At 38.7% G+C, this 14,693-nt stretch overlaps 1 protein-coding gene across 1 annotated transcript in view; it reads right to left on the reverse strand.

The window, feature by feature from the left end:
• The window catches only part of LOC116699838 (astrotactin-1-like), a 372,650-nt gene that overhangs the window by 201,311 nt on the left and 156,646 nt on the right, over window positions 1–14,693 (reverse strand). The window contains 1 exon segment of the mRNA XM_032532626.1: window positions 2,764–2,930. Coding sequence (XP_032388517.1) covers window positions 2,764–2,930 — 167 coding nt within the window.

Here is a 14,693-nt window from a genome sequence, read left to right on the forward strand (position 1 = left end):
TTGTTAGTTGAAGAGACCATAAAAATTAAACTCTTTGCGGTCGTCTTTGATATATGTTCTTTGTGTCCAGCCGGCATCTGTACTTTCCCTATTTTCCATCAAACATAGATTGTTTCAAGAAAACACCGCTACATACCACCCAAGAGACTGGGATTCATGTCCAGTTCTTGTCCCGTGTGTCACTGAAACGTACATTTTGTGACCCCACCTACAATCTTTTCCTAAACCTAACTGTCCCGTTCTTGTGCCGCATGTCAGTGAAACACATGCCCCGACCCAGAGCATTAAATAGAGACCCCAAGAGTCCCGACCAAGCGTGTCTAAATATGACAATAAAAGGAGGCTTTTTGCGTCAATAACAAACGCAACAGGCACCTGAACAAGCGTTGCTTTTTGACGTGATGGGAGTGACAATGTGTTGCACTATAAAAGTTCTGAATCTGCACCTCTATGAGGTGTGACCCTAACTGTGTGTCTACACAAGAGGTGTTAAGCAGCATTTTCCAGTCATCCATCCCATATGTGTCTGACAGAACACACTCCTAACAACCGAAAGCAGTTTAGCCATTTAGTACGGTAGATATCAGCCATATAGAAAAACAGTGCTATATTGGCACTGGGTTTTGGTACCCAAATCTATTTAAATCTCAATCTCATAATATTATTTTAACCTTGTGACTGAATGATCAGCTTATTCTGAGATATTGCCTGCTGCATTTTTACTGGGTTCAAAACATGCACAACTCAACACTGAAGAATCAGCTAAATCAATTCTACTCAACTGGCATAAAATCCTCAAAAAAGGAGAGAAACACAGAGTCCTCTCAAGGCTCTTTCATATTGATAATGTTTTGACATCTCGGTCTATAATATACTCTGAAATACATCAAAAGCAGACAAAGTGCAGGTAGAAAAGAATGGGGATGTGGGGTTTAAGACCGAAAGATAATCTGTCAGGGATTTACACTGAGCCAAGCTCTCTCCTGAATGCCAAATGTCTCAAAGCTAATGCCAGTCTCCAGTGGGACCTGTAGAGGATTAACCACATCTGCACAGTGGAGAGTGACAACAAAATGCTGTCGTAGAGAATTAAATAAAACTGCAGTTTGTATTTGCCTACTGTGCCTGCAACATGATGTTTAATGTAAAGATGACGGAAAGAAACAAGAGCTTGTGTTAGAAAAAAAAAAAAGACCGTTTACTGGGTCTGGTGGTGTTTTTCAGAGCGGAGAGAACCTAAAAAAAACGACCTTGGCAGATGTCCACATACAGTACATAGTGGTGATAACGCGGCTGTATGGCTCATTAGCAGCAGAAAAATACAGCAGTTTAGTTGGTTTCGCTCTTGGTTTATTTCCGAAACAAAACACAGGTTACTGTGGGCCGGAGCCAACGCCAAAACAACAAACAGCTAACTTTACTGTCTGCTCTCTGCCCTGGCATCTCGCTTTCACTCTCGCTCTAAGGCGAACATCCTGAAAATCTCAGTAATTGCTACAATAGTTATTTTGTTGACTCGTCTCTTAACTCTGTGACACACAAACATACCAGTTAAACACCTAACTCATTTCAGACAGTCTGTAACAACATGAACAAGTCTTGCCTTTGGACCGCCTTTAAGCTTACTTCTTACTACAACTTCCAAGTCGGCAGATCGCATCTTAACACTACACAACTTGCTGTCATGGTTTCTCACTTCTAGACTGAGTGGCAACAAGGATACACACACACACACACACACACACACACACACACACACACACACACACACACACACACACACACACTTTCAATAGAAGGAATCCCAGAGTTTCCAAACTACATTTTTGTCACAAAAATGCAACACATGCAGTAAAGTACAGTTTCCCTCATTTGGACACTTGTGTCCAAATGTGTCCTCACTTGTGTGTCTTGTAGCTTCCCAGCCTCTGTGAAGCATCAGTGAGCCTCTTGTCTTGCGTTTTAGAACCGCTCACACATGGCACTGAGCCATTGCTGATTTCCATGGTAGTAATAACTGATAGCCCTCATTCCATTGGTTGAGAACATTTGAAGCGGCCAATTTAGCACCCATCTAAAGGTTAAGGTAGTAAAGTTTGTAAGGGGTGTACACGTCGCATTGCTTTTCTGCGTGCTTCAATTCCAGGCCAATAGTTGTACATTTACATAAAAGAATATTTTGAGAAGTTTGGACAGTTACAATATGACTTTAAAAAACTCCACAAAAGAAAATGATTACTTTTGCAAATAACGTTGACAACTCCATTGAAATGTGATATGAAAAGCCAACATTTGATGGCCAAATGAAGCTTTGTGAACCATTTGCTTTATTTTCTGAGTCCACTAGATGGCAAGCTCTGTTCAACCAATGTTTGAAAGAACACGGATATGCCATTCCTTTATACTTTTCTTAAACCAAGGGCACCATTTAGTAGGCTCTGAAAATAATGACTATGGTTCAAGAAGATTCATGAGGCTTTATTTGGCCATCACTAAGTAGCAGGTTTGCAGTTGCATTAATGGGTAATAATGTGCCCCGACATAAAAACAATATGACTGAAATGGCTTGTAAAGTGTCAAAATGCAGTTCTTAACCCATCAGTATTGATACAGGAATCGATATTAGTTTGTCTTGCAATGAAAACATGGCAAACATTCACAGGACTAGATGCCATGTGAATCAGACTCATAATATAGGGTTATGAAAAAGAATAATTATAGTAACTTTTAAAGATGTAAACCAGAGAATCTGTCATTTCTTACCCACAGAACATCTGGATGTTGTAGAGTGTCGGGTCATCCTCTAGAGGCGCCAGCTGCTGGAGACACAGCTGCTCACATCCTCCATTGAAACCGTCGGAACAGTCGATGCCGATGTGGTGGTCGTAGCACCCAGTCCCATCCTTCATAGGACTCAACCCCAGAGGGCACTGTTGAAGGAATACTTGTTTTTAAATGAATAATGTTAGCAATTACAGAGTTTTACTACATTCTTAGCGTTGCCTAAACTGTGAGACGCTGTCAGATTAACACTAATCCCAGATGGGACAGGTAAACATACCCAATAACATCTGTGCCACAGATTGTAAACGGTCACATTTCTGTTCCCATTAGTGCAGCCTGTATGAGCACTGAGCTTAGTCTGCAATGCTGCACAGGGAAATATGTAAAATCATATTATCAGCTTAAATAATAGCAGGAGGCTTCAACACTAGGAACAATGGTACTTTTAAGGCTTTTATCACTGTTGAAACGAAGGGAACAAAAAGTTAAAAATGAATTACCTTCTGCAATGCAAAAGCTACTTATGAGAACTAAAATAAAGTCAATTAAATAAAAAAAGTCAAATAGAATATTCATAAACAAACAGAGAACTTGCTCATAAGAGAAAAACAGGAAATATCTTGGCATCACATTTGCAGCAAGCAGGGCAACGCTCAGTTTGCGTTATGTAAGTGGAAGATATACCATATTTTTATATTCATCTAACAATTTCATTGGTACTAATAAAACTGTGAACCAACATGTGTTGCATCTGTATTGTAGCACACTTTTATTTTCTTAGTTAACTGTTAATGGAAACATTTGGCTGGCTAAATAAACAGGGACGGACTAGAAACCGTCTCCGTTGCTTTTGATTTTAAAGCAAATTGCCCCAAAATATGAATACTGTTTCATTCCATATTTTATTCTGTTGGTAACCATTGTTGTATAATCAAAATTACTACACTAGAGGGTGTAATTTATCATCATATTATTGGCACTGCCTTGATGCTTAGGGAACTACATCACTGTATAATATGCCAATAATGACATTTAATCACACCCTCTTGTGTAATATTGCTTGATTAAAAAGAACTAGTGCCAACGTCATGGTGGTTGTTAAAAGAAAAGTCAGAAAGTCACCAAAGTTAGTAAGATTAAAAAATTAATGTAAATCCCACGGCAACCCATCCATTAGTTGTTGTAGGTATAAGACAATATGCAAATAAATATCAGAAAACAACATTATCACTGGTCCATGTGTTGTGGTGTTGCTGTGTCTTAATGCAATACTGCACCACTACTGCCCAAGATTAACTCATTACTCATTCAGCCACAGTATGGAAAATCTTGACTGAATAGTCGATATTCAGTTCTCACAAAAGGGAGTCTAAAGTTTTACCTTGTACTGTACGTGTTAAAGAAATTGCATTTGCATAGCACTGCCACTTGATTATTCACTGTGGCACAGGGAATGACAAGAACAGTGATGAAATGGCAGACAACCAGTGTCATCTATAATGAAACCCTTTATTAAAAGGATGCGTGTTCTATTGGGGGAGATAAGGAAATACTACTGGTATAAATTCAATTTTCTTATAATCCAGAAAGGATCATTGAAATTATTTAGTGTGAAAATGAATATGTTTCAAAGATTAACTTATAAAACAAGACTACATTGTGACATTTTTACAGAACCATGGACAAGTTAATTGAAAATGCACTCTGTGCTGTGGTAACTTTACAAAAGAGCTGTGAGACCTGACTTCACCCCGGTTCCCTCCTTCTACAGACTTGTTCAGTATTTTTCCCAAGCACTTTTTTTCAGAGACCTGTCAAGTCAAATTCACATTATGTTTTCTGTCAGCTATTACTTCAAAGGAAACTTTGATGGAGAGCATTTTAACAAGGCAGTGCACCCTCAGAACAGTGACTAGGCAGCTGGTTTCCTATAAGCTCCAAGGGATCAGCAAGCTTATTTTATTATTTAGGCGTACTGTATTCAGAGGGTCCAGATGGCTCATTTGGCTAATAAAGCTCACATGCTTGTTGTGGATTCCAGTCTAATTTTGTGGAGGTGCAGTATACCTTTGTTTCGGTTAGTGTTAGACTGAGTTCAGAGAAAAATCTGTCGTTGCGGCAATTAGCATGGTTGTGCGGCAATGTGGGACTTAAATTGCCCATTGGTTTAACATCCTGTTTCAAATTAAAGTCGCAGACCCCACCAACACAGTTTAAAAAGACCACCAACATTTAAATGATTAGGTGGACTGGAATTTTTGCAACACAGCAAGATCAGGTGAAGTGAATTCTATTTAAAAAATGTGTAAAACAAAAGAAAAAAAAGTTTTCAGTGGCCTAGCTCTATGCAGTTTAGAGAGATCTCAGCAGAACATTATGTATAAAATACAAAACTCACAAGATCTAGTATGTAGAGTACCCTACCAAAATATACTTTGATAAAATCATTGAGCTTTTACTTAAACATTTTTAAATATTAAGGCATAATAGGTTGAAAGAGTGTTCTAAGTTTGCCCCTACTCCCCGGGTCAACAGCCAGAGAGAGAAAGGGAGATTCTCCTAAACTGTGCTTTAGCAATCTGTGCTAGGCCTATTTAAATCCGGCGGTTATTGACAGAAAGCGCAGTAGTGGTCGAACAAACTCGAGAGTAAAACGAAGAGAGGGCGCACTAAACAATGGTGTAAATTAGAGGAATAAAACATTATTTTCTGATTGTTTCAATGTGGTTAGGTTCTAAAGCACACACCGCAGTGGGAAGGTGCCATATTGTTGGATAATGAATGAATGCAGAACATCACCCTGTCTGTGTTTGAGTGTATGTCAGTTAAACAGCCGTATTGAATGCTTGCCACTAAAGCTCTTGTAGTTAGTGAGCTAGATCGGCCATTGCAGTGTACATGCAGTGTGTTTGCTCATTTGAAGGTAAAGAAGGAAACATGCAGAGCAGATTGACCCTACTGGAAACTATTGTCAACAGGTTTACATTTGGCAACAATAAGGCAGTCCTACCATGCAAACAATTCAAATGACAAAGGTGGAAGACAGACACCAGGTAGCAGGTTATGCATGGTGACAATGGTAGACACATCTCGGTAAGGTAGTCTGGAAAGCTATTGGAAGCAACACAGATAACCTGGCAAGGCAATAGGCTCGTTCGAGAGGAACTGCGCCTCGCCTGGAAAGTGGACGAGAGCAGGCGGCAGCAGCGGGGGGCGGTGACAAAAAGCTGCGGTAAAGTCGGACAGTTTCCAGCCGATTCCAGCAGCCTTCGGGCTGGACAGGAAGTGATGAAAACACTGTGGTGCGATTCCGATTTAATAAAATATAATCAGACCCACATATCAGCTTATACACAGTCTCCAGTTGTTTTAATTATGACAGAGTAGCTGGCAAAGTGCTCTACATGCGATCTGTTGCTGATTTTAATTAACAACACACTGTAGAGGATCCGTGATCTGCTCAGATTTAGTCTCTCTGACTTCTTAACGTAACTATCAGTCACACAACATGTGTTCTGGACAGAATTAGTCTTTAAATCAGACAAATAGCAATTAAAATCCCTCCGATTCAAAAATGATGAAAAAAGTTTATATAATACGTCATCATGTTGTAAACCAATCAGGTGTTAAATCAGCTGAGAAGCATTACATTGCTAGTTGGTTGGAATCAGGGTTGATGCTGATCGTGACAACCTAGAACAAAGTCAACATTACATGTGTAGACATTGTGAGACTTTATATGTGTTTTTTTAATACAAAATAACACTTTATCAATTATTGAGAAGATTAGCAGCTTCTTGCCTCTAGTGTAGACGTCTCAACTGCATGACAAGAAACACATTTATTTAAGTCTTTCTGTATTACAAGGAAAATGCATGACTGCAGTTCACTCCTGGACTAGTCTGACCCACATCATGAAAAAGTAAACTGTGCGTACAGTAATTGCCTACTATTTTTTGCCTTTTTCAGACTGAATATGTTTAAAACATGTGTTGTCTAACAAGGATGTTCTTGCATGTTTGCCTATGAGAACAAGTTCCTTCTTGACACTATTTTCTTTCCTTAGTGCCAAATTATGATGGGAAAAACCAGACCTTCTTCCTGCACTGGCACAGTGCTAAGAGGAAATGTGGAGATCTGATTATGAAAGACTATTACTGGACCTGCTCAATGTTTTTTTGACAAGAACCCAAATCATTTAAAAGTGGTTATCATCTACATCAGAGAGCTTCAACGAGGGTTCCACAGCCCCTTGGGGGTCCTCAGAGTAACTGCAGGTATTTAATACTTCTTTGAAGAAAAAAAAAAATAAAAATAATCGGAAAACATGTAGTATATGATTCCAACATCTCAGCAAAGACAAATTGGCTATTCTAAAAAAAAAAATGCCACAATCTTAACAACATTGATGATATGCTTACTGGCCTACGGGAAAGATATCCACTATGGTAGCCATCCACAGATATAGTTAATCTTCTGGATTCCCTTAGTATTGTAGAGGACCATAAAAAAAGAATGTATATAGGCTTTAGGCCACCCACTTTATTGTAGGCACAGTTCATTAAGCAACTAAATTTATATATATATATATATATATATTATATATATATATATATATATATATATATAATATATATATATATATATATAGATGGATAGATAGATACTGCTTGTCTCTCTTTCAGGTTAGGGGTCCTTGGTCTAAAACATGCTAAAGACCCCTGATCTAAATTATAAAGTAAATACCTCCTGACCAGTAATATGTGTGTGGTGGTACAGAATGAGAACACATTGAATAGGTGGTCACTGGTCTTGCTCCCTTGATAAGATGATATTGCTTTTTTACACTGTAAGGGGCTATTTTGACAAATGATGTATTACCTGTAATGCCAAAAGCACATGCGACTTTGTATCTCCTAACACATCTGTGGCATGGAGTCTTTAAATCACTGGAACTCAATCAATGTACGTGTGGATATGTGGTGCAGACTGAATGGAATTTGTATTGATGGGTTGCTGCAGTGTAGCTTGCCAACTACAGATAGTTCAAGATATTGACTGCCATAATAAGCTTCCGACATGCCGGAATAGTGATAACTCTGGGGCTGGGCTATTTTCCAGCTGTCCGTAGAATGATAATCATTAAGAATATGAGCCTGCCAGAGTCTTTGTCTGTGAAATGTTATCACTTGAGGTTTCCACAAATCTGGTCTATAATCCTGGGTAAATCATTGATAATCCTCTGTATAAAACCACTTCTTATGTGAAAAGGTCCCCAAATCCTTCAAAATTGTATCTGATTAAAAGTTTTCGTGTATTTCTTATTTAGAAAAAGGCTATGGTCGTACAAGGGAGAATACCTTCTCCCTTGTCATATCATAACTGAAATAATGAGGAAAATAATCCAGATTAACACTAAAGTCTTGATAGGTGTCAATGTAGGTTGTTTAACTGTCGGCAACGAGCCGGGCAGCAATGTAATCCTATGAGGCAAATGTGCACAGTCAATTTAGTCCACTAAAAGTGTGATTTTTGCCATTGACAGGCTCAGATTGTTATTATAAGTGTCTGACAACATTATGGAAAGGATCCCCACAAAGACAGAACTTTTTGTTAAATCCTTTTTGTTTAACCAGAAACAGCTCCGAGATCACCAAACCCACCAGACTCCATTTAAATAAACAATATTTTTGTCAGACACTTAAAAAAAAAAATCTGAGCAAGTCAGTGATAAAACAACCATTTTTGTGGACGTAAATTGAAGGTGAGCAACTTCCCAATAACGTACATTGTAGCTTCTTTCGCTGCTGCTGACTGCAGCGATCTTGCATAATACTTGACCAATTTCAAAAGTTACTTTTCTCATCAGTCACTTAGACACAAAAGCATGGGAAAATAGGGTTAAAAAAGAGAGAAGTTACCCATTTAGTAATACTTCCACAACACAAACCCATTTTCCTGGGTGAAAGTCTTGTGTTTTTCCCTGAACATCTTCTGGGATATGAACTCCGCTCCCCTGGTTGAAAGCCCTATGTTTTGGGACCCCTCCTCTTGCCTGATCAGACTTTTGCGGTCTTATACTAAGTGATAAGGTCATAAATACCACCAGTACTAGTGGGCATAGTACATTTTCTAGAGTTAACGTTGTGGGCTTAAAGCATAAGCAACCTCAGATAGAACTTATGGGGGGGGGGGGGGAATGCTAAGTGCTAAGTACTAAGGGGTTCAATATCAGCGTCTTTATAAACTGACAAGCATCTGTATGCCTGCTGATGTTCGAAGTGTTATGTGTCACATTTCAAAAGGCCTTGAATGAATGCTGTAGAAAACTGTGTTCAGACAGGTGCACAGTAGCTGACCCAGACAGAGACCTTCAGAGGTCTCAATTGTGGACATAACAACATGAACCCTTTGAGCAATTCACAAAATTATAAAAGAGTAGCCACTTTCCACGACTGAATCAGGTGGATACCCTGTAGCTTGTGGATGTTTGCTGCAGTTTTGGCTGGCACAAAAGTTAGAAAAGAGGGCTCAAGACTAAAGCTGTTTAGAGGCTTAACAACTGAACATTGATCAGTTTGTTCTTGTTAGAATATTTAGTTAAAAGTGCTAGTCTGGCATTTACAGCATATATCTGCAACAAACTTGAAAGGGCACATTTCACCTTCAAATGATGCACAGGCCACAATATAATGATCATCCCCTGGCACTAGTAAAGGTCTATGAATGTAAAGTAATCACCCTTTATCTAAGACTATTTAATAACTGGACAATGAATGAGAGGACTGTCTGCTCTGCTGTAGAAAAAGCTAGCAGTACAAGGCCTGCTCTGAAAAAAACCCTTGAACTACCATGCCTTTTAATCCTGTTTCTTAATAGAGATAAATTCCTGAAGTGCTTTTGAGGCTTAAGGGAATCAGTACTGTGCTATTGCCAAACAGCAACAAATCCCTGCAAGAGCGGTTGGATAAGCTATGCACTTTTCAAATTTGTCTGATAGGCAGATCGGTGCAGACCTACAATGATTGAGGACTGGTAATGCATGGTAGTGCAATCACTAGGTAAATATTCATTCTCCAAAAGATACTGGCCAAGAAATTACAAAGGCTCTTGATTTAGTTAACAGTGTTATGCAAAATACCACGTAAACTTAAAAAAATCACACTTACGCTATATTTGCTTTAAACCAGGGTTTAATCAATTTTTCTAAATAAGTTTCACGTACTGTGAAGCTACTTTATAAATAATAATAATGTTAATTTATTAATGCTAATAATAATGATAATATGCATTATGTGAAGATATTGATGGGCATTCTCCAATGGTTTTAAAGTGGCAAGTCAAAATAATTGTGTCCATATACTGTCATATATAGTCACATATTTGTAAGCCTTTGTAACATTTATACATGCATGGAATTTTGAAATCTTTTTAATGACAAAGTTGAAATCTCTCTTGCTTCTGCAGCATATATATGTGCAGTGAAAAGGTCATATCAAAAGTAGCTTTAGGGTTTATCGGTATAGCAGTGCCTTTTTTATGTTTCTATGTCTCTGCCTGCAAGAAATCAGCTGTTTCTGTTGTTTTATTTCATTTAGAGACTAGCGGCCTTACCGGAGAAAAGACAGCATTGCTTATTTGATTAAATGCCTTTAGCAATTTATGTTTACTTAGACCTAAAAAAGGACTGCTGCTGGCTGTGCAAAAAATGACTGTTTGAGAATTGGAGAAGGGGAAATAGCATAGCATTGTCCAAGCAAACTCTGCCACAACTAATCGTCTAACCTAGGGTTGTCACAATACCAAAAATCTAGTAGTCGGTATCAATACCATTAAAAGTACACAGTACTCAAAACCAAAGCCAATACCATACACTTTCTGTCACTGTTTTGGTGTGAAGTGGAGGAGAAAAGGAAAGCGTGATTTACATGTAATCTTGACAAAACGTCTTCACTGCCAGCGTACAGTAACGTCTTCCATGAGTTCACCGGGAAATTTCAGACAACAAGAATGTTTAGTTAGTCTGTTTCTTTCTGCCGTTGTTTTTTCGTATAGAACAGGGCTGTTAAAGTTAAGTTAAATTACCTGACGTTATAGAGGTCCCCTTAAACAAGCACGAAAGTTAGCTAATGTCAGCTATTGGAGCTAACGTTAGGCTGTGTTTGTGACAGACAAAGTGAGAGAGAAAAAGACAGTTTGCAGTTTGCAAGTTCCAGGTGAAGTCGGGAAAGCCGTTGCTGTAGATGTAATGTTACAGTAAAGCCAGAGGCTGACTGTGGTTAAGCCTTCATGCACAGCAATGGAGGTGAGGTGCTCTGTTTTCTGTGCTGGTGAGTGTTCTTCTTCTTCTCCAGCATTTAGCGGCAGACTAGAACACTTGTAGGCATATACTGCTAATCATCCTAAATGATTACATCCCCGGTACCTATGGTACTGTAGATCAGTGATTCCCAAAGTGGGGGTCGGGACCCCCAGGGGGGTCGCGAGCCAGAGGGGGGGGGGGTCGCAAGTTGATTTCCAGAAATAAAATAAAAATTTAACTAGTGGCTAAATTTAAAATAAAACCAAGCAAATAAATAAAAGGGAACAGTTCTTTTGATTTTCTTTGACCACTCTGACCCCTGAGGTCATTGCGACAGATTTACGACATATCAGCGACCGAATCAGTTGTAGTAGGTCAGTGTACAGCGCGACTGAATGTGGAGGATGATCGCCGAGTAGCGGTCGCCAACATTAAACCAAGATTGGACTTGCTGTGCTCCAAACACATTGCACATCCATCTCATTAGGCGAGGTTAAGTTCAAATTAAATAAAGTAAGTTATTAAAGTAATGTTATGGCTGTTGTGTTATTTTGTGTTGTCAATATGCTCGTGTTTGGTTACGTCTATAGTGGGTGCGCGGTTGCCCGCAATGTTTATATACGTCTATAGTGGGGGGGTCGCAAGTCACTTGCACCGTTACTTTGGGGGTCGTGGGCTGAAAGTTTTGGGAAACCCTGCTGTAGATAAATGAATACTGTCACGTTTTTAGAATTCATCATCCCTAGTCTAACCACGTCCAGGCATGAAGCAAAGGTTCTAACTGCTCTGAATGACCACAGACTGCCATCATTCAGCACGCTGAACAGTACAAATGTCGATACTACAGCATGCACTTTCAGATTCTTTGAAAGCATTCGGTCCTACAGGAGAAAAGTGATGCAAAAAATGTGCGAGGAATTAAAAAGAGTTTGAATCCTTTCACACATCCACACATTTGACTAATCCCTGTGAAAGTAAAGTGGCTGTGATTGTCAGATTGTCTGTTCTATAAAGTAAAAAAAAACTGTTGGATACAGACAGTCGAAGAGGAGCTTTCAGAGGCTGTAAGATGATCTGATAAGCATGTACTTTGATGCAGAAAGAGGCCTTTACATCACCGCCAAACCTCATAAGGCCGGGGTATCGTTAGTTTGACCTGTCATATGACCATGGTGGCTTAACCAGATTGGACAGTGTTTCTTGGAAGACATATTTAGTGAGAGTTGGAGGTACACGGTCAAAGTATTTACACACTACTTAGACATGGGAGACTGCTGTTTGGATCCCATTCCAGTCACCAATGGTGTTTTTTTAACTGTGACCACAGTGTTTCCTTAACCATTTAATTTAACTTGCCAAAATGTAATCAAACCTTACCTTACCTTTGGCAAATCAGAAAAAGTTCAGAGAACTGATTACTGATGTGTTCCTGATGACAGGGGCGTCAGATCAGAAAACGTTCATATGGTTATTATGGAAGGCAACAGCAAATGACTATAGTTTAGATGACTTTTACGTGCAATTACAAATACACTCAATGTTAGAATAACAAAGTTTTGACCATGCCTTGTGTGTTTTCATGGTGCTTTATCAAAATATATAAAATACAGCTAAAAGGCTTTACTTTGACATGTACCTATTTATAACTACAGTTTTTCGCTGTATGGCCAAGTATAATATTTCTCCTAGGCAACACTTTTATAATCATATACAGTACATCAAGGCGATGTACAACTTCAAGCTCTAATGAAACAGCCTGTTAGAGGTCCATGTATAGCGTTAAACAGCTTATTGACTCATACATCAAATAGAGAGCAGACAATGACGTATTTACCAGAACTTAAAAGGTTTTTAGCGCACTGCAGAGAGAAAAGCCCCCAGGAGCGTTTGGGTCAAGTTTACAGAGAAACCAATCCGTTCTGAAGAGGTCTGTTAGAAATCATATCGTGTAGCCTTAAACATTATTCCAACATTTCTAATTTCCTTTCATCTTTCCTAATGGAGTTAGGTGCCTTTAGAGAATTTTCCCGCAGGCCAGTGTTAGAGATAAGCAGTGTGTCAAAGGTCAGCTTATCCCAGAGCACTCAGCTCTTCATTCTGGTCTCCTTTGGATGTTATGGTGAGTATGCTCAGTGCAAAAAAGCTTGGACATTTAGTAAGACCTCTCACTTCTTTCACAGCAGGAGTGGGAGAAGCTCACCAGGGAGGGTACTTGAGCAACTGAAAACCCTTTTTAAAAAGACAGATCATATTCTTTGACCCAAGGTCTTTTTTTTATATTAACAGAACAGTGGAGCTGTAATGTCAGTTGTACTAAATCAGACAATTTTCATCTTTCTTTCACTTTAATGATATAAAATCTGTTCCGAACTGTAGTCAACTGCTATCCACAACGTATTTCAAAAAGTGAAAGTTATTTATTGAACTTCGACGGTAAATAATCATAATAAAAAAAAGAATGTGAGATTTTCCCATTTCAGACAAGGTTCCTTATGTAAATCAGTGGTAAAAACTTTCTTTGCTTCCTCAAAATTAACCGTACTGGGAACAAAATTCCTACTAAAAGAAGCTGCATATTACTTTTAAAAAGACAAGTATTCTTTATACTGTGTGGAAAGTGAATTACTTTTTAAATTTATCTTTTAAACAAAAAAGTGGACAGGATGTCAATGTGCTTTTTTTTCCCAGCACAAAGTAATACTTGCAGTCTGACAATGGTGTGGGCCTTTTCCGCCCTTGCAATTGGCCGTGCCACTCTGCATAAAGCCTGGGTTGCGTTAAGGTTCAACATGCTAAATCCCCTTTATCTGTACATGAAACCAAAAACAAATCAGAGGGCCAAAAATCTATAAATACTGTCCCATTCTTAAAAACACAAGCACAAACCTTTCCCTTTCATGTCACACAGTAATTTTGTCTCTCCCTCAACTCTCACGCCAACTCTATGTTGCCAGACAGACAAACACTGGGGCAATAAAGGCCAGAACATAAGTCAACGCTGCTACTAAAAACAAATTGCTGTGAGCAAATAGTAATGATTAATGATGATGCAGATGAGTGTACTGACATTCATCACCTCCTCTCGTCACTATTCTGTACGGCAGCATATTAGGGTCATTGTAGTCAAATAACAATTATGGAGCAGGGGGAGGGGGGTAATATTACAGGATTAAAGTCCTAAATTCACAAGAAAAAAACTTGGATATTCTTTGAGATTAAAGTGGTAAATTTACAAGAAACAACTCACAGATTTATTAGAAAAGAGGTCGAAAAATTCTTTTAAGGAACCACATTGTGTCAGGATTACCACAGACATCACAGCTTACTGTGTATTATGCCTATTATGCCTACTATATATATATATATATATATCTATAGCAATCAGATTTAGCAATAATACCAGCTGGGCAATGAGAGGAAACATTCATAGAGATTTAATAGGAAATCAAACTGAAACGGTAAATGTTGAGAAGACATGTTGCCACCATGTCCAGTTGAGATTACACCTTTGGTCCATGTTCAATGCCTTAAATAGTGTAAACTCAACAACATTCATGTCTTTACCTGAAATATTCACCCTCACAGTTCACTTGCAGTTGCCTTTTCT

The sequence above is a fragment of the Etheostoma spectabile genome, chromosome 12 (genome assembly GCF_008692095.1).
Source record: "Etheostoma spectabile isolate EspeVRDwgs_2016 chromosome 12, UIUC_Espe_1.0, whole genome shotgun sequence".
Classification (NCBI taxonomy): Eukaryota; Metazoa; Chordata; class Actinopteri; order Perciformes; family Percidae; genus Etheostoma; species Etheostoma spectabile.